The sequence below is a fragment of the Rhinichthys klamathensis genome, unplaced genomic scaffold (assembly GCF_029890125.1).
Source record: "Rhinichthys klamathensis goyatoka isolate OS25496 unplaced genomic scaffold, OSU_Roscu_1.1 h1tg000738l_1, whole genome shotgun sequence".
Classification (NCBI taxonomy): domain Eukaryota; kingdom Metazoa; phylum Chordata; class Actinopteri; order Cypriniformes; family Leuciscidae; genus Rhinichthys; species Rhinichthys klamathensis.
The window spans coordinates 267595-288572 of NW_026607150.1; the positions used below are offsets into that span (position 1 = coordinate 267595).

General features: G+C 41.4%; 1 protein-coding gene and 3 non-coding genes across 4 annotated transcripts; all 4 read right to left on the reverse strand.

Moving 5' to 3' along the window:
* Positions 1-11941: 11941 nt before the first annotated feature.
* On the reverse strand, positions 11942-20282 carry rplp0 (ribosomal protein, large, P0). Its single transcript, XM_056242658.1, has 7 exons — positions 20167-20282; positions 19760-19935; positions 18635-18722; positions 18408-18554; positions 17308-17493; positions 16922-17062; positions 11942-12156 (listed from the first exon to the last, which is right to left on the reverse strand). Exons 1-7 carry the CDS (start codon positions 20218-20220, stop codon positions 11998-12000), a joined length of 951 nt encoding a protein of 316 aa, XP_056098633.1. The 5' UTR covers positions 20221-20282; the 3' UTR covers positions 11942-11997.
* LOC130077426 (small nucleolar RNA SNORA63) lies at positions 17143-17271 on the reverse strand. Its single transcript, XR_008805745.1, has one exon. It is a non-coding gene; the product is annotated as a small nucleolar RNA SNORA63 (small nucleolar RNA).
* LOC130077427 (small nucleolar RNA SNORA63) lies at positions 18792-18920 on the reverse strand. The gene has a single exon (XR_008805746.1). It is a non-coding gene; the product is annotated as a small nucleolar RNA SNORA63 (small nucleolar RNA).
* LOC130077425 (small nucleolar RNA SNORA63) lies at positions 20008-20135 on the reverse strand. The gene has a single exon (XR_008805744.1). It is a non-coding gene; the product is annotated as a small nucleolar RNA SNORA63 (small nucleolar RNA).
* Positions 20283-20978: the final 696 nt, after the last annotated feature.

A 20978-nucleotide genomic window follows, 5' to 3' on the forward strand; every position in this document is an offset into this window, starting at 1 on the left:
GGCCGCTGGAAGTTTTTCAATAAAGTACTCCCGGTTATTTTCCGGGGCCACAAAACTGTGCGTTTTTACGTGAAAAAATGATTTGCGTTTCAAAGCTTGATTAATTTACCACACAAAAAACACGCCGGTCAAAATTCATACCTCAGTTTTAATCGGCACTATTTTCTATCCATTTCTATCAATCCGCGCTGCTGTCAACATCAACCGTGCGCACGTTCCGATCAGCTGTTCCATAATGTTTACACAATCGATTGACAACGACGTAAAAAGTATTAAATTAACAATGGTGCGAACTTGTAAATTCCCAGGCTGTGACCAAGGATGTGCCAGTGTAACAGGTACATAAAGTGCACTGTTAAATGTATGTATAGTTTATAAGAATTCACACAAAATTGTTCGTTTACATGTCCTGATATGAGTGCCTAAGTGGAATGAGTACCTTCCCCTTTAATTAATGTGATGTCATGAGTCAATATAATTTCCTGTTCTGTCCCCTCCTCTTCCTCTTTGCATTGATGATTGCAGTGAGAGGTGAGGTTATTTTGGGCTCCCCATAATCATCTTTAATCCTAATTTTAATTGTTGCTTTTATGTCTATATTTTCACTCTAATTCATGTGTATAATATTATTTTACCTATCTGTGTGGCGATTTTTGTAATTTCATCACGATTAAGCGATATTTTTGCTTATGGGCCTAAATGTGAAATGAGAGCACACGTGATAAGTGTACATCACATTTGTTTTATAGTGTTAACGAGGGCGACTCTCACTAAGAGGCTGATTACATTTTGTTTGTATATCAGGTACGTTTTCTGTTATATGCATTTTATTGTGATTTATTTCTCTTTGCATTGATGATTGCAGTGAGAGTGTTAACGAGGGCGACTCTCACTAAGAGGCTGATTACATTTTGTTTGTATATCAGGCATTAAAGATTTGTGAAGCTGCCGAATGCTGTCCTGTTATTAAGTCAACAAAAACACAACGCAGACAACAGACCAGTTACACTTGGTGCCGTGACCCGGATCATCAGATCAGCGCTTCGCCGATCGCCGTGGTTGCGTGACGGCTCGCCTGCTTCGCCGATCTTCTTCCTCGCCCATCTTCTTCCTCATCGCCATCGCTCGTGGCGGCTCCTGCTCGCGCATAAGGAGGGCGCGTGTGTGAGATGAACAGTGTGTGACATCGCGGAACGAACTGTTGTGTCTTAAAGGAACGGTAAACGGTTATTGACTTTCTGATATACTTTTTTTTCTTTCTCCGGAGCTGGTCGTTGGTGCATATTGAACGACAGAGACTGTGAAAAGCACCGCGGGACGCTTCAGTTTTCTTCATGCATCGTATCCTTTATGTACAGTATATAATCAATGACTGTTGATGAGGCATTTTAAACAAGAAAAAGTACATAATTAATTTTGAGAAAGTATATATTTTATTTTTATTGAGAATTTTGGTGTTGAACTGTTTTGAGACATTTGATTTAATATATTTCCCTGCATATTTGAACTTTTCAACAGTTAAGGTCACACTGTTTGTGGCATATAATTTGCTGTAATTTTTTTACGTTTTATCTGTTTCATTTCACAAATTGAGACATGTTTGAGGATTCTAGCAAAGACGATTTCAGCCCCGTGAAACAATCTAATGTCACTTTTCCACTGGGCAGGGGTCGTGGGTCTGAAATGTATCGAAATGAGGGGGTGTCTGAATTTACACGTTGTTATGGGAGAGGGAGAGCGTTAGCTAATTTAGGACTTGACCATGTGCACACCGCTGATTCAGCGATTGGTTTTTCTGTAGGTCCAGCAGCTAGCTCCACCCCAATCATACGCCCTGATATTGAACGTGTTGTTACTCCTGAGTCGTTAGGGGGTATCATTTCAGATCTTGCTCAGAAAATAGGAGAGAGTATTTCAGCCAGCCTTAACCTTGCGCGCCAGCCCAGCCCAGTACAGTCTAACCCACCGTGCCAGTCTCAGCACTCAAGTGACGACGTTGATAAATCTAGCCTGAAGGTGATAGTACAGCAAGATGCACCACCTCCACCATTCTTCAGGGGAGATAAGAGTGATTCATTTACTGTGCACGAGTGGGAAGATATGATGTACAGTTATTTGAACAGGATGAAATGCCGAACGCAAACTGATGTCTCTGATCTCATCCTGAGCAGATTGGCTGGCAAAGCGAGAGATGTGGTTAAAGTGTCCCTGCGAAGCCGCCCTGAACTGAGTGCCAGTGAACTCCCAAGTGCAGTGTTTGACATACTGAAACGCAACTTCAGTGAGTTGTCTTACTCTAACATGCCTATGGCTGACTTCTATAACACTGTCCCTAGAGCAGATGAAAGTCCCATGGATTACTGGATACGGCTTAACAAGTCCATAGATGTTGCTAATGAGTGCTTGCGCAGACATAATAAGAGTGTTGAGGATCCCGCTGCTGAAGCAGTCATGATGTTTATTTCTCATTGCCCGGACCCGAGTCTTTCTATGTCTTTTCAGTTTAAGCCAGCTGAGAAGTGGAGCGCCGCTGAGGTCCAGGAGCGCTTGGATAGTCATCAGAGGGATCTAAAGAGAGTCTCTTTGAGGAAGCAGCACACAATGTCCTTGTCAGCAAGCAACCAGTGCACTGTTATGGCAGGCCCCAATAATGTGCCTAGTTCTCTTCCACAGCCTGTTTCCATGCCCAGTTCTCCTCAGCAGCCAGTTTCCATGCCAGCCCAGTCACTGACTCCTGTAAGTCCTCTTAATCCGTATGCTGTTCCTTTCTCTCCAGACACCAGCCTTCAGCACATTGTTGGCATGATGGATAGAGTCCTGTCGTTGTGCACTGCCTCTTTAACTTCACCCAGTCAGGTTCACCCAGGCAAAACTCCAGGTTTCAAAACCAACTTTAGCACTGCATGTAGGGTCTGTAGATCCAAGGAACACACAACGTATGAACATTGTAGACGTCAAAGGCTATGCCGTAACTGTTTCAGTCCTGGCCACTTTAAGAGTGACTGTCCTAAAGCAGCATGCCCTACATCTCCCTCAGATACTGCTCAGTTAAACTGAAGAGCCCATGCGATGAGAGGGGTAGCATGGGCAATTTAAGTAAAACCTCCCTCACAGAAGATGTACAAAATGTTTTTGCTAACAGCTGCAAACTATTGCCAGAAGACAAAACCGTGTTATATGTGGGGTCTCAGAGAGTTGATGGGGCAAGTGAGTTGTTTTATGCTCCTGTGACAGTCTGCGACCGTTGCACATTAAAGGGGTTACTGGATTCTGGTAGTATGGCCTGCACGCTTAGTGAAGAGGGTGAGTCCAAGCTGCAAGCTGATGGTCTTCTTCCGCATCCTCAAACTATTGCGAGTAATGTGGTCCTGGTTGGCTGTGGTGGCCTTACGATTCAGCCGAAGTGTTCATACGACTTGGAGATTGACGTCTATGGATTTAAGTTTGTCGTTCCTACTCTTGTGGTGCCTGGACAAAGAGATGAGTTTATAATAGGAAGTAATGTGATCAAATGTGTTGTGCAGAAGATGAAATCGCATGACAAGTACTGGGAGCTTGTTTCTTGCAATAACAGTAATCCTGAGTGTGAGCAATTCCTCGAGCTTCTGAGCTGCATCTCCCGATGGTCTGGGCCTCAACAGCCTGATAAACTTGGGACTGTGAAACTCTGTCAGGCAATCACTCTGCTTCCCAAACGTGAGTATCTTGTTTGGGGCAAATTGCCAGCTAATGTGCCTGTTTCCCCAGGAAGTACTGTAATTGTTGAGCCAACCACTGCACGTTCAGCTCCTAGAAACATCCTAGTTGGACGGGCAGTTACACCAATGTGGGGCAATCGATGGGTGCCAATGAAGATCCTTAACCCTAATCCAGAATCAGTGACGCTTCGCCGTAACGCTAAACTGGCCGACGTTTCCTCTTGTCTAGCCGTGGAGGATTTTACTGTCATGCAGGGTCTGAGCAGAACTCAATGTGATGTTCCTGATTCAAATCCACACATTACTGACTCATCCGTTAATCCGGCACAGTCGTTGAAGGATCTTGGTCTTAGTGAAATTGACATTGATGGATGTGAAGTCTCTGAGATGTGTAAGAGGAAATTGACGGATCTTCTTGTTTCCTACCATGATGTTTTCTCAAAGGATAAGCTGGATTGTGGAGAGACAAAGGATTTTGTGCACAGGATCCATCTTTATGATGAGCGTCCATTCCGTCTGCCCTATCGCCGCATCCCACCTGCCCACTATAAAAAATTGAGAGAAGTGTTGTCAGAAATGGAAGAGAAGAGCATAATCAGCAAGTCTGTCAGTGAGTATGCGTCACCCTTAGTGATGGTCTGGAAAAAAGACGGTAATTTGAGGGTCTGCACTGATTTTCGCTGGCTCAATGCAAAAACCATCAAAGACGCACACCCTCTGCCCCATCAAGCTGACTGTCTCGCAGCTTTGGGTGGTAATGCTCTTTTCAGCACCATGGACTTAACTTCAGGATTTTACAACATCCCACTCCATGTGTCTGACCGACGATACACAGCCTTCACAACACCAATGGGCTTGTATGAGTATAACCGTCTTCCTCAAGGTCTTTGCAATAGCCCCGCGTCTTTCATGCGCATGATGCTCAGCATTTTTGGAGACCTTAACTTTTCCACTCTGCTCTGTTATCTGGATGACTTGTTGGTCTTTGCACCTTCTGAAGAGGAGGCATTGAAGCGTTTAGAGATAGTGTTTTCTCGATTGAGAACCAGCAATTTGAAGCTAGCACCTAAAAAGTGTCACTTTCTAAGAAAATCTGTAAAGTTCCTGGGCCATGTGATAGATGGTACTGGTGTTTCAGTTGATGAGGAGAAAGTTAAAGTCATCTCTGCTTTTCAGAAGGAGGATTTAATGAAGGAAAACAAAACCACACCTTCACAAAAAAAGATCAGATCGTTTCTTGGTATGGTCCTGTACTACCAATCCTTCATTCCAAGTTGCTCACGTATTGCCAGACCCTTATTCAACTTAACAGCTGGCCAGAAACGCTCAGTGAAAGCTGCTGGTAGTCGCAAGAGAGCAGGCACTTTTCGGGAGTTGACATCCCAGGACTGGACCCCTGACTGTGATGTGGCGTTTGAAGAGCTAAAAAGGGCCCTTGTTGACAGTGTGGTGCTGGCTCATCCTCATTTTGAGCGTCCTTTTCTTCTCTGTACTGACGCCTCATTGGATGGCATAGGTGCAGTACTGTCTCAGATCCCTGCTGGTGAGGACAAGGCAAGACCAATAGCGTTTGCTAGCAAAGCTTTGAGCCGCAGCCAAACAAAATATCCTGCACACAGACTGGAATTCTTAGCTCTGAAGTGGGCGGTGTGTGACAAGTTCAGTCACTGGCTTAAGGGACATGAGTTTACTGTCTGGACAGATAATAATCCGCTGACATACATTATGACCAAGCCGAAGTTGGATGCATGTGAGCAGCGCTGGGTCTCGAAACTTGCTCCATATTGCTTTGAGATCAAATACGTTCCTGGAAAACTCAACGTGGTGGCGGATGCGCTCAGTAGGAATCCATTTGTCAGGCCAGTGAGTCAGCGGCTTTTGTCCGAGCCTTATTCTGAACTGTTGCGACAAGTACACAGTGTAGAGGATGGAAATGTGCAAGAGTTGTTCCGTCTTACCTGCCAACCGCAAACAGTAGGGACAGGATCACATGATGCTGGGCTGGATACATCAATGTCCACTGATGACGTGTCTTCCATTTTGTCGTCCTGTGAAGAATGGGAAACAGGAACTGAATGTAGAGCAGCATCGGTTGCAGAACATCTCAACTCTTTAATCAGTGGAGACGAGGAAGTGTTTCGTTCTCTTTCACTGATAGACTTGCAAAAACATCAGCACAAAGACCCTGTCATTGCTAGGGTGTCTTATTATGTCGGCAGGAAGCGCAGACCATCGAGACGTGAGCGTGCCAATGATAACCAGTGTGTGCTGAGAATTATAAAGCAGTGGGACAAGCTTTCTTTGCTTAATGGAATCCTGTACAGAGCTATTAAAGACCCGCTCACCAAGCACAAGAAGTTCCAACTCGTTTTACCTGACTCATTGAAATCTGAGGCACTTTTGGGTGTTCACGACCTGGCTGGACATCAAGGGCAGCCTCGTACTCTGTCTTTGACCCGTCAGAGGTTTTTCTGGCTTGACATGGAGCGTGATGTGCGTGATTACGTGAAGAAATGTCCCAGGTGTGTCCTCAGCAAAACTCCAGAGCCTGCAGCGAGAGCCACTTTGGAGAGTATTAAGACCACTGCCCCACTGGAGCTCGTTTGCATTGACTTCTGGTCCGCTGAAGATCGGAACAACAAATCTGTGGATGTTTTAGTGGTCACAGATCACTTCACAAAGCTGGCGCATGCATTCCCGTGTCAAGACCAGACAGCGAAGAGAGTGGCTAATCTGCGTCTATGGATTTCCCCAACGCATCCATTCTGACCAGGGGGCTACCTTTGAGAGTGAGTTGATTGCCGAGCTCCTTGAACTGGCTGGAGTTGACAAGTCAAGAACCACCCCTTACCACCCAATGGGGAATGGTGGTACCGAACGTTTTAACAGGACATTAGGAAATATGCTGAGATCTCTTCCACCTAGGCCTAAACAGAGGTGGCCACAGTTGATACAGACTATGACATTTGTGTACAACTGCACAGCACACGAAACAACAGGTTTCGCCCCTTTTTACCTGATGTTCGGTAGGGTACCAAGGTTGCCAGTTGACCTCATGTTCCGCAGTGTCCTGCAGGATAAGACAATCTGTGACTATGACAAGTATGTCAAATCTCTTGTCAGCGACCTCCAGTCTGCCATGGCGTTAGCACAGAAAAATGCTGTTGTGGAACAAAAACACCAGTCCAGCCAGTACAACAAAAGAGCTAAAGGCCTACCTCTAGCCGTTGGTGACCAAGTGCTTGTGGCTAACAAGGGTTGTAGAGGGAAAAGAAAACTTGCTGACAAATGGGAGCCAGTCATGTACACTGTTGTTGCCTCAAAGCCATCCATACATGTCTATAAGATCAGTGACAGGGCTGGTAATGAGAGGATAGTGCATCGTAATCTTCTTCTTCAAGTGAACTTCCTCCCGCTGCTTGATCCAGAAATGGTTAGTTCAGATCATGAGGTTGCTGAAACACTTGACTGTAGTTTACCTTCACAGACATCTGATGCAGCACACTGTGGTGGTCTAACCGAGCAGACAGGCAGTGGTGAGTCCTTCTACATTGCCGAAATTGAGTCTGCTGGGCACGCAGATGATGGGCAGAATGAGGTTGAGGAACTCTCACATGCAGACTCTATGTCGAACATCTCCAATGTTGCTATTTGTGGTGATGTCCGCACTTCTTCATGGGTGCATTCTCAGTTGTCCAATCAAGAGGAGCCAAATGCACAAGTTGCTGTGTCGGTGACTGATGATAATACTGTGGCTGTGGCTGGCGCCATCGACTCTCCCCAAACTCCTGTCTCTGCCAGTGAACCCTTTAGGCAAGATCCTGTAGCTGATTTAAATACAAGTGATCGTTACACTACCAGGCTTGGTAGGGTAATTAAGCCTGTTCGTAGGTTGATTGAGTCAATGGTTCAACTAGAAACCTTACTTGGTATTGAGTCTGTATCTCCAGTTATTCATGTATAGATTTATTTTTTTCTTCTCTCTTCCCGCTTCTCTTAAAATGCTAGAAGTCAAGTCTTGTATTTTCTAATGCCTATTGGCTCTGTTTAAGTACCTGGTCTGAGATTTTTCAAAGTGTAATGGGCACTTTGGTAATGCCTACAATATGTGTTGAAGTTTGGCCAACTTTCTTCATATTTGTATCCCTTTCGTTTGGGTAGCTTTTTATGCTGTGTTTCCACTTTTTTTAAGTGTGGACCACGTAATTCTAGTGACCAGTGGTTTTTTTATTATACTCAGGTGAATTTTGTGTAAATTCTGAGGGGTGAGTGTAACAGGTACATAAAGTGCACTGTTAAATGTATGTATAGTTTATAAGAATTCACACAAAATTGTTCGTTTACATGTCCTGATATGAGTGCCTAAGTGGAATGAGTACCTTCCCCTTTAATTAATGTGATGTCATGAGTCAATATAATTTCCTGTTCTGTCCCCTCCTCTTCCTCTTTGCATTGATGATTGCAGTGAGAGGTGAGGTTATTTTGGGCTCCCCATAATCATCTTTAATCCTAATTTTAATTGTTGCTTTTATGTCTATATTTTCACTCTAATTCATGTGTATAATATTATTTTACCTATCTGTGTGGCGATTTTTGTAATTTCATCACGATTAAGCGATATTTTTGCTTATGGGCCTAAATGTGAAATGAGAGCACACGTGATAAGTGTACATCACATTTGTTTTATAGTGTTAACGAGGGCGACTCTCACTAAGAGGCTGATTACATTTGGTTTGTATATCAGGTACGTTTTCTGTTATATGCATTTTATTGTGATTTATTTCTCTTTGCATTGATGATTGCAGTGAGAGTGTTAACGAGGGCGACTCTCACTAAGAGGCTGATTACATTTTGTTTGTATATCAGGCATTAAAGATTTGTGAAGCTGCCGAATGCTGTCCTGTTATTAAGTCAACAAAAACACAACGCAGACAACAGACCAGTTACACCGGGATCAAAGTTCAGATTCCATCGTTTTCCTGTTTCGAATATAACTATGAAACAGCTTTGGCTGGTTGCCATCGGCTATACTCTGCGGGAGCTAAAATATCCAGAATAAAGGATTTTCGTGTGTGTAGTGCTCACTTCAGCGAAGACGATTACATCCCCAACCAAGGAGGAAAAGGAAAATTAAAGAGTTTTGCTGTACCAGTACCACGGGTAAGCCCTATTTACTAACTTTATGATCCCATGTCTAAACTGTACGGTAAACAAGCTGATGTTTAGACTCCATTATAAAACACGTGAAAAGATGTCTAATATAAAAACAGTATATAGGGATATTGGTACAATTTGCTGAGAAAACTATTTGATTGAACACACACACATTTGAGGTTTTGTGTTGCAATCAATAACATTGTCGTTGTGCTAAAATTACTTTCATCATCTGATCCGTCTGATATTGTGCTAAAATTGGTTTCATCATCAGAAGTTTCGCAGTCAGACATGTTGTCAGGGAGTCGCGCTATCAACAGCTGATCGGAACGTGCGCACTGTTGACGTTGACAGCAGCGCGGATTGATAGAAATGGATAGAAAATAGTGCCGATTAAAACTGAGGTATGAATTTTGACCGGCGTGTTTTTTGTGTGGTAAATTAATCAAGCTTTGAAACGCAAATCATTTTTTCACGTAAAAACGCACAGTTTTGTGGCCCCGGAAAATAACCGGGAGTACTTTATTGAAAAACTTCCAGCGGCCAGAACTCTGACCAGGGAGGTGACAACAGAGTGGGTCAGTGTGTATGCACTATAGTGCTGGTAAGGATTGCATACAACTTCATGTCTTAAATGGGCGAACTAACCCTTTAAGGAATTTATTATTACATTTTGTATCTACCAGGTCCACATAATCGATTTTAATTTTGTGCAGTCTTGGTGATGCAATGCACATAATATTATTCTTTATTGCTTGAATAAGGACCTTTGGAATGTTCTGTGTTACTTTGTTGTAATCCACAATTGAGCAGTTAATATTATATTTAGAATTAAATTCCTCCAGTTCAAGAATATTACCATTTTCATCTAATATATGAACAATTGACCATATTTGCTTTTCCCACCAGTCTTTCAGAAACATAGATTTCCTTCTACACAATATAACTCTGTTGTTCCATAATGGAACATTGTGGGGACTGAAGTTATGTTTGAACATCAGTTTCCACTGTAACAAAACCTGTTGATGAAAAGTTGAAAGTTTTATAGGCAATTTAGATATTTCAAAGTCACATGTTATTAAAAATGCAATACCTCCCACTTTATCAAATATATATGCCGGTAAGGAGAACCATATCTCTTCACCGTTCCTCAAAAAAGATTGGAGCCATTTAACTTTCAATATTCCATTCATAATTTCAAAGTCGATTGCCTTTATGCCACCTTCCTCATAATTTTTTAACAGATCCCCTTTTCTAATGTAGTGATGTTTATTTTTCCAAATGAAATTAAAATTGATTCTATTAATTTCTTTAATTAACTTTGGAGAAATAGCAAGAGAGTAGGATGGATATATCAGTCTGGAAATAGATTCAATCTTAGTCAACATCGTTCTTCCAAATAATGTTAAATCTCTTTGTAGCCAACTGTTTAATGATTTTCCACATTTATCAATATTATCTTGGATATTCTTTTTTTCACTTGTATCTGATGATTTGGTAATCCAAATACCTAGATATCTAATGTCATTTTTGACTGGTATATTATATAGTGAGGATTCAGAGCAATTTTGAATGCTCATCAGTTCACATTTACTCAAATTCAGATATAGACCCGATGCTAGTGAAAACTGCTCTATTACTTTTACGGCTACTGGTATTTGTTCCTTATTTTTTAAAAACAGAGTTGTATCGTCAGCAAGCTGACTTATGAGTAACTTGTGGTTGTTTATCTCTAAACCTTTAATATTTGAATTTTTAACCGCAATTGCTAGTAGTTCAGTCACAGCAATGAATAAAAGAGGTGAAATACTACAGCCCTGTCTTATTCCTCGTTCAACCTTAAATCTAGGACATGTACCTTCTGAGAGGGAAACACAACTATTGATATCCGTATGCAACATAATGATCATATTAAGAAACTTATCTCCAAATCCAAAGTGTCTCAGTGTGCTGACAATAAATAAGTGTTCCACTGAATCGAATGCTTTCTGGAAATCAAAAAAAAAAGATAAAACCATCTTCCTTAATTAAATAATTATAATCAATAAGATCCAGGACCTTTATTCAGCCAGCTCACATACCCGTATTTACTTCCTGTTTTCGGCCGAAGTCCACAGTAGTTGATTGTCGAGTTCGCGCGCGCGCGATCAAACCTCCTCCGTGTGTTCAACATCTGATTCGGATGAACCAGAGCCGTGGCTCTGGGATGAACTATCCATTTGAGCTGATATTCTCAGAACAGCACACCACACCGTCATCGGCTGACAGTCTGAGTCTCCACTGTTGCTTAGTTACCAATGATCGCGCGCGCACTCGACAATCGCCTACTGTGGACTTCGACCGAAAACAGGAAGAAAATACGGGTATGTGAGCTGGCTGAATAAACATCATTTTTATTCATATCTTTCACATTTACTGGAGTCAGATTCACCGTGATCACTCACATGGCTGTGCACTTGTAATGACACATTAAGGTTGTTAAGAGGCTAAAAGCAGGTTTAAAACTTTTCCCGTTTAAGTCAACAGGGTGCAAATTTTAAAATTAGGATAACACGGTATAGGCAACACCGGTTTTTGTCGTTGTTATCTGTACTGACAGCACTCCAAATTTACAAAAAATGAGCTCAATGTTAAAATTGACCGGAGTTTTCCTTTAACGTTTGAACAACGTTACTATGGGAGTGAACGGAGTTGTCAGAACGCTTAATAAAGTTTGACTTTATCTGACTGTTTTGTTGACATTTGTTGACATCTAGTGGATGTATAACGCAAACCCAGTCAAACGTTTGACTGCAGTATCTTATGCGCCTTATAATCCGGTGCGCCTTATATATGAAAAATGTTCTAAAATAGGTCATTCATTGAAGGTGCGCCTTATAATCCGGTGCGCCGTATAGTGCGGAAAATACGGTAAGTTCATTTTAAATGATATTTGTAATGACATGTGCAACAGAATTGTGAACTATTCCTTGAGGACCTATTAATAAAGCTTCCTGCGGACTTAAATTTATTTTAATAAAAAGTAAAGACCTTTTAGTCTCTCAATATAATATTTATGCACACACCAACCCAAAGACACGAGTCACAACGGCTGTTTCCAGATGTTTTATTGGTGTTAAACTGACATGGATGTTCATCCAGGAGTCTAATCGAACAGGCCGAAGCCCATGTCCTCATCAGACTCCTCGGACTCCTCCTTGGCAGCCTCCACTTTAGCAGCAGGAGCCGCGGTTTTCTCCACCGCAACAGAAGCAGCAGGAGCTGCAACCGCAAAAGCAGTGGGATCAGCCAGGAAGGCCTTCACCTGAGAAAAAACAAAACAAAACACATTAAAAGTCATCCCTTACGAGTAGTACTTAAAGTCCCTGTAAAGTCAAAATTAAGTATGTGTTCTGAGTTTGTCACACCACAGAAAAATGTGTTATTAGCCACCCAGACAAATTTGAATGATAAAAAAAGCCAGCAAATACATAAAATAAGCCATCAAAATCTTGAAAAAAAGTAGCATTATTCTCTGCTCTCAAACGCTGGGGGCGTGTCCGGGCGCTGAAACCACGGGCGCTGAAACCACGCCCACTCGCGGGAAAGCTGCCGACGGTGATCTTAGGTGAAACTGCTTTCGGGACGGGGAGATGAAGACATAGTCGGTTCAGCCCCATTCACCAGTAACAGCGGATCATCAGTGAATCTCAGTTGTCTCCGACGAAAGTATATAAAATGATCGCTAGAGGCGGGTGTTGGCGGTGATCCTCAGCTCTTCATCAAGGTTGGCTCTTCACAAAATTAATCCACCTCTTCTTGATGTGAGCGTTTTTAGGAAATTTAAATAAAGACACCGATCTGTTTTGTACATGATCGCATCCAGGAGGTAGCCTACGCATTTCCATGTCGAAGGCATAGCTAGCTAGCAAACTGTAGGCTGTAGTAACTAATAGTACTGACAGTAACTCGCAATTGAGCGCCAAACTGATCAAGGGGTGTGTCCAGGAGCTCCAGTGCGTCATCAAGGGGCGTGTCCTCGAGCTCAGGGGCTCCAGTACGTCATCAAGGGGCGTGTCCTCGAGCTCAGGGGCTCCAGTACGTCATCGAGCCCCGTTTAAGCCCCGCCCAAAAAATCCGGAAAATATCAATGGTGAAAAACTGTTTAAGGGTCTAACTCCACCATTCAGTACTTCAGTCTTTGTAACACGTTTTAGCAATAGAATACAAGTACCTTGCCACAACAATAGACAGTACGCCATGTTTTGATTCTCACACTGATGCGGTTTGTGGTAAAGCCCAGCAGCGAATGTATTTTTACCGTAGATTGAAGAATTTTAACATTGACTCCACATGAAAATGTTTTATTCTCGTTTTCTTGAGTCCATTTTAACTTTGTAGACAAGGACCCAAAACCAACAGATAAAACAAAGAACAAAAACCGACTAGAGACCATTGTTAGAACATGTAGCAAGATTGCGGGTATCAACTTTATAATTGCCATTGGTCTCGATTAAGTGAAGCATCAGCTTCAGCGTTACCCATGCAACACATTGCTGGTCAGCTGAGCCTTGAAAAGTGGAGCTCAAAGTAAAAAAATAATTCTCCTTACATACATCTACCTTTTAATGAATCAGCGTTTTTGAACGCGTTCGGTTTAAAGACTCACTCAAAGACAGTTCGTTGCCGTAACAATGCGCTGAGTGACAGCCTTTCGATGCGTTTTAGTTTCGGTTACATTGAAAATGTCCTCGGGTTTTGTGCATGGTGACCACATCGTAACTCTTTAGCAAAAAAAAAAAAAAAAAAAATAAGGCGATAAGTAGCCACGCTACTGACGCCCTCAATTACTGCAAGGGAAATTCTTTCACGGCGACAGACCTAATCTGAATGTGTACCAAGTTTGGTGACTGTAGACTTGTTTAAGACAAGCTTTTAGTGCCAATTAAGGCAGAAATACATCTTAGGATTAAGGCTGCATGATGTATCGTTTTAGCATCGATATCACGATATGCGCATCCGCGATAGTCATCGCAGTGGATCCGTATGGACCAGCTGCCCCCCCCCCCCGGTTCTGAATGCATGTGACTCGTAGCCTAGAAATCTAGACGCACCCTAGCGGCAGCGAAAATTATTTCGCAGCCAGTGTGGTCTAGCAACTCTCCATAGGCTTTTGAGGTGGAAAAACCAAAAACTGGTCAGGCCAATCACATCGTGTATAGAGTCGGCGGGCGGGCTTAACACAATGACGGCACAGTTCATGACGTTCCGCGTGATTTCCATGGGTGATTTCCCTGCTACTTGAAAATAGGGCTGCAACGATTAGTCGACGTTGTCGACAACGTCGACAATAAAAATTTGTCGACAAATATCTTTGTTGTCGAGTAGTCGTTTGATCTCACGTGACCTAATGTAAGGACCTGCAATATCGCGATTTGACCGCTACGGCGCTGTAGCGCTAGAGTGTAGTGCAGCCCTTACAAATGCTATTGCGGTAGGAGAAAACACAGCGCGAATTATGACAGTGCAAACGAATCCGAACTAGCAAGGTTTAGGTTTGGGAAAGTTTCACAAAACTTCAAATCAAGAATGCTGTCGTGTGCAATACATGCAAGGCGGAACTTGCTTTTCTCCCGTGAAAAAGCACAACATGCATGTTGGAGTGCAAGAGGAAACATCCCGGCAAAAGAGGAGCCGGTGAGAAGTGAGTGTTCTCCAGCTGGAGCTAACTAACCAGCGGTAAATCTCTCTTTATTAGAGAATGCAATACTACTAATAATAGTAATAATATTATCAATAGTAATATAATTACAGTAATGTGATGACTTATTTTGCATAGAATAAAGCTTGATCGAGCTTAGGAGTCAGGGCTGTTTTTATTATTGTAACACTATTAGTATATTAGGTATTATTATAGTCTTATCACTTGTCTGTATTTTGTTCAATAATCATGAAGACTTACAAAACGAGATGTTATATCCTTCCTATGATATAGGAAGAATATCATGACAGTTACTTTATCATACTATAAATTAAAAGGTGAATGAGAACGTCTCTGTCAGCTCATGTAAAAAAGATTGTAATTTTATACTTATAATAATTGTTTGCAGATTAATATTTTACCATTTTTTGTGTCCTGAAGTAAATGTCCCTTTTTCTGTTTCAGTTCTAAGAAAAGCAGTGGGCCTATTAAACAATGCTTAGAGAGCATTTGTGTGTGATTTGAGTTGGACCGAAATCTGAAAGCTTAAAGAGAATGACCTGTTTAGTTGGCTCAAAGTTCATTAAAACAACTATTTCAAAAGCTGAAGTGATTTTCTTTTTTTATATTATAGTTAGAATATGTATAACTCAATGTTTTAACTAATTGGAAAAGCTGAATAATCGTTCCAAACTTACTGATTAGTCTGCGAAATAATCGACGATTAGTCGATTAATCGTTCTAATAATCGTTAGATTAATCGATTATCAAAATAATCGTTTGTTGCAGCCCTACTTGAAAACAATGAAGATGCAGCGGTCTTTCGAATCGGCTTTGGCCGCGACTCTGGAGGACTTGGAGTTAAAAGAACGCCACTTAAGTCATTCTTAAAAAAAGGAAGATGTGATCGGAGTTTTACCGACCTGATACGGCAAAAGTTTAATATATCAATTAGCTCCGCTGGTGGAAAAACGCATGGGACTCACTCAGCCACAGCCGTTCATTGCTCTGGTTGGTTGTAGCGCTATCCTATTGCGTGCAGAGGGATTTTGAAAGGTAACCGTTTATCCCGCCCCTCGGATTGAGGTAGCTGCTATGTCAATGGAGAGTTCCCAGACCTAACATCTTGATGTAGGTCTGGCATGCCAGGCTATGTGACTCGCAGATTAATTGCAAAGTTTAACCATCATAGACTGAGAGTTTATCATTTACATGCTTTTAGTCCTGGCGCTTCAAATAAATTGCAAGACGACAAACTCGCGCGCTGTTTTGCATACGCTGAACCACGTTAAGTTTGTGAACACTGAATTAACACAATGTTCTGTGCACATGTCCATCCACGCTCAAATGAAGTCAAAATGCCTGTCTCAACGAGTTTCCTTGTAAACCCATTTGGTTAGGAGTTATAAACAAAGTATATGTTTCCGGCGTTGGATAGTGCATTCGTCTTAAAGTGACAGCAGCCCAATATACCCAGAGCAAAGTTAATCAAACAAAAAGAGCAGAAGGGAAGCAGCCTGCATATTTAAAATGGGAATAATTAACTGAACCCCAAATACATGCAGCGAACACAGAATGTCTGAGACCAAGCGTCCCTGTGAGCCGTGGGATGCAGACACTCAGGGATAGTAGGAAACATGTTGATTTGTGCAGGGGGAACGACAAACAGGCACTGACACAGCCAGTCCGTAACTAGACCTGCACACCCGTATTCATCAGTACTGTATTAATCACGCTGCGCGAACGACTAAATGTTTAAAATCTGCTTGAAAATTTACATCATTATTAAATGTGATTTATCAGAGATTAGAAACAGCTATTTCTAGTGAACAAAATGTTTGTGACTAGATTTTATACAGACTTCAGAAACTCTGAAAACCTGGGGCCTCATTTATAAAAACGTGCATAAGATGATCCGAAATGTGAATGTACGACAAAACGTTTCCAAAATGTCCCTAGTAAGGATAAAAAAAAAAAATCCTGAATGAATTTTTATAAATTTGTTTACAATAGCTTTGTGATAGTTTGATTTGATCTTATGCTGCAAAGTGACCTTGAGAAGTTGTTCAGACCTTGTAAAAGTGAATTCATATTAATTATATGAATCAATTTATACAGCGAAGACTACGCGGTGTTATTTTACGTCTGTACTGGAAGAGTTAAATTTACCTGAAAACAAAGAACTGATTATTTCATCTGTATCTTTGTTCTATTGTATTCATCTATGCTTGTAATTTTTTTTTCTATGCAGATGCACTACCCTACAAAATGACCCCAAATCATCCTAGAATGATTCATTCTTTACAAATAGAGCTATTAAAATAATCAGGTGAAATTGCTGTCTTTGAGAAAAAGAAAAAAAAGATACGTAAAAAGAACCGAGTCGTACCTTCTCAGCCATGGGGAAGGAGTAGTCAGTCTCCACAGCGACAGCCAGGACCCTCTTGTAAGTATTGATGATGGAGTGAGGGATGGAGGCGAGCGTGGGGTACCCGATCTGCAGACACACACTGGCGATGTTCCTCACACCCTGAAAGGAAAACAGTGAACAAGTTATAGGCAGTGTTATCCAAACCTGAAGGATGGGGTGCAACCCTATTAAAAAATGAAATGTCTGAAACCAAGCGTCCCTGTGAGCCGTGGGATGCTGACACTCAGGGATAGTAGGAAACATGTTGATTTGTGCAGGGGGAACGACAAACAGGCACTGACACAGCCAGTCCGTAACTAGACCTGCATGTTTACACTCAATAATGGTAGTTTAAGTGCACGAACCTCCAGGAACCTCTTGTGCAGGGCATCTTCAGTGATGTCCAGCACCTCTGGGCTGTAGACGCTGCCGTTATCATACACCTGCTGGATGATCAGCCCGTAGGAGAAGGGCGAGATGTTCAGCATGTTGAGCAGCGTGGCCTCACTGGCGCCCACCTTGTCTCCAGGTTTGATCAGTTGAACGTCGCTCTGCGGGCGGAAGAGGTCAGTTCATGTGCAATATTAATAGAAGAAAATCAAGTGACAGCAGCCTAATACACTGGCTGCAGTCATTCAATGATAAACATGTGATGAGATAAAAAAGAAAGTGATCTTGACTGAATAACTTTAATAGAGATTAAAATAATATTTATTGTGCACAAGCAAGACTATGCAGTGTTATTTCACATTAGATTTTTTTGTAGACTTAACACTTTTAGTACATCTTCCTGAAACTTAACACTGCTTATGTAATTTGTAAATTCGTTCTGTTGTATTTATTTGTTCATTTTATTTGTAATTACTTTGCATTAATTGCATTGCGGATGGTTTGCTTGTCGTGTAATTTTGAGGACCTTTTCTTTACATTAGTTAAGCTAGTATTAGTTTTTGCTGAAGTATCGATAATTGTGAAATTTCAGATATTTAAAGTTACTCCTATCGTGAAAAACTGATCGCATCACCCACCAATAATGGTGTTAAATAATCTGGAATAAGATTAGCCATAATCCAGCATCCCTACTTTACACTACTGATTACATGAAAATAAGTTCAATTATTAAACATGATTGCTCAGTATATTTGGACACATGAATTTAATTTCCTCTGAAAAAAAAAAACTTTTAATAGTATATTTACTTAACATGGTTGTTCTTTATATTTTTATAGTGCGTCTATATATAAATTTGTTTTAACTTTAGTGCACTTACACAAGCAACTGGAAACTAGTAAAAAAAAAAAAAAAAAAACCCAGCATCGAGTTTTGGCCCCTCTAAAACACCACAAAAGTGCTGAAATGGGGTGTGATTGATGCCAACATTATTGATGATTGCAAAATAGAATACAGAACAATAACTCTTAATTATCTAGTTTCCATAATTATTGGAAAGCAAAATCAAACTCACCAAGATTTCAATGGTTCCTCTGGAGATCTTGGTGGTGATTCCCAAAGCCTGGAAGAAGGAGGTCTTCTCAGGACCGAGACCGGTGTTCTGGGCCGGGACGGTGACCTCACAGGGGGCGATGGCACCGGCACGGGCTTGAGCGGGCACCTAAGACCAGAGATCACAAGAGTTACACCAGAAGAGACACATTCAAGCCCTGAACGCTGTCGCTCAACAGTCATACTCACTTTGTTTTGCAGAAGCAGGTCCCTGACCTCAGGCAAATCCTCCTTTGTGAAGACGAAGCCGACATTCCCACGGATGTGGGGAAGCAGCCTGCAAAAACACAGGAATAATTAATACTGAACCCCATTTAAAACCCCAAATACATGCAGCGAACACAGAATGTCTGAAACCAAGCGTCCCTGTGAGCCGTGGGATGCAGACACTCAGGGATAGTAGGAAACATGTTGATTTGTGCAGGGGGAACGACAAACAGGCACTGACACAGCCAGTCCGTAACTAGACCTGCATACCCGTATTCATCAGTACTGTATTAATTATGCACTAAAAGTTTCAAATCTGCATCAATATTAAAGGGGATTTATCATTAAATAGAGATTGCAGATTAGAAACCACAATTTCTAGATCAAAATATTTGTGACTAGATTTTTACAAACTCTGAAAACATGGGGCCTCATTTATAAAGACATGCATAAGATGATCCGAAATGTGAATGTACGACAAAACATTTCCAAAGTCTCCTTATGAATGATTAAAAAAATATATATAATTGACATGTACAAAAAAAGTTCTTAAATGCATCTTTATAAATGGTAGTTTAGAATAGCTTTGGATATTATTTTTTGATTTTATGCATTTGATCTTATGCTGAAAGGTGACCTTGAAAAGGCACATAAATAAAAAGTATTAGTTTATCTTACGGTTCAGACTCAATGGGCAAGGAAATAAAAGCACACAGAAAACGTGCATAACCCATGGCTCAGTTTGTTTAATTCCTCAAAAGAACAGCAAGGCATTATGAGGTGCACGTTAAAGGGAATAACTTGTGCTTAAGAGTTCGCACTTGTCTTATATCATTACCAACATTTAGCACCAAAACATTGGTAATAAATGTGCTTAAGAGGGGGCTGTTATTTTCTCTTTACATCAGTTTAATCATCAGGAAAGTTCAGTTGCCTTGTGCATAACATTATAAATCTAGATTTGTTCCTCACTTTTAATGGAGGATAAAATCCATGGGATTTAGAGTCAAATCCTGTCATATGCATGCTTTATAAATAAGGCCCCACAACTTTAAAAGCCCTTAATTTTCTACCGTGGATCATCCTTGTGCCCAGACTGACACGCACCTCTCCAGAGCCGGGTTGTTCTCCAGGTGGCCACGGATGGCCTTGCGCATCATGGTGTTTTTGCCCATGAGCACGACAGCCTTGCCCCGCAGGGACAGACGGATGGTCTGCATCTGCTTGGAGCCGACATTGTCTGCGCCCACGATGAAGCACTTCGGGAAGTCATCCAGCAGTTGCTGCACACATGGAGAAAGACTATCAGACACTACTCAACCCGATGGGGGGGGGGGGTGGGTCACGATTAAAACATGTCTGAAACCAAGCGTCCCTGTGAGCTGTGGGATGCAAACCCTCAGGGATAGTAGGAAACAGTTTTATTTCAGCAGGGGGAACGACCAATCAGCACTGACACAGCTGATCTGTAGATGACCTGCTGTAGGTCATGCCATAAAACGCTGATAACTTACGATGATTTTCAGAAAATAGTTGGACTTCCACGTGGCCCTGTCTTCCCTGGGCATCTTTGCAGTGCTTCCAAGGATCGGTGAACAGCCGGTTTAAAGACAAGGTTGAAAAATCTGAGAAACAGTCAATTAAAACCATTTAGACAACGTTGTATTTGTATAAAGCTTAAGTGCTAAAATACAGCTGGTTAAATCTGAAAATTTAAATCAACCCAAAATCAAAAGTTATACTAGGAAACATTAACCCTTAAATTTGCTACAATTAAAGCACTATTATTTAATCTATTGGCCTTAATTTCATAAAAGAATGTCTGAGACCAAGCGTCCCTGCAAGTCGTGGGAAACAGACAGACAGGGATAGTAGGAACCAGTTTTATTTCAGCAGGGGGAACGACCAATCAGCACTGACACAGCTGATCTGTAGATGACCTGCTGTAGTTAATTTTGAGTGCGCGAGTATATATTATATGTATATACATACACACTATGTATATACATATAATATATGTATATACATACACACTATGTACGGTATATATATATATATATTATATATATATATTATATATATATAAAGCATTATCCACCTCTATAATCGAAACAAGAAACAATCTACAACAAGAAAATAAGCATAAAAACGTTTCACGTCTTATCTCACGTGGCGCAAAGGCCTAAGCTAACAGGCTAATGCTAACTTTTTCCTCAAACGACTATTATTACACACATATCGAGTAAGAATTATATCTCCTCGTGAATCTTAACACAGTTATGATATATTTACAACTCGTATGGTCACGTGTATCGTACAAAATTAT

Excerpts from the sequence above, each read along its gene's own strand:
- rplp0 (XM_056242658.1), bottom strand. The coding sequence starts at position 20,220 with ATGCCCAGGGAAGACAGGGCCACGTGGAAGTCCAACTATTTTCTGAAA. Across the intron at positions 18,555-18,634 it reads ACCTGCTTCTGCAAAACAAA|GTGCCCGCTCAAGCCCGTGC; the intron begins GTGAGTATGACT and ends CTCTGGTCTTAG. Across the intron at positions 17,063-17,307 it reads TGCACAAGAGGTTCCTGGAG|GGTGTGAGGAACATCGCCAG; the intron begins GTTCGTGCACTT and ends TTTTCCTTTCAG.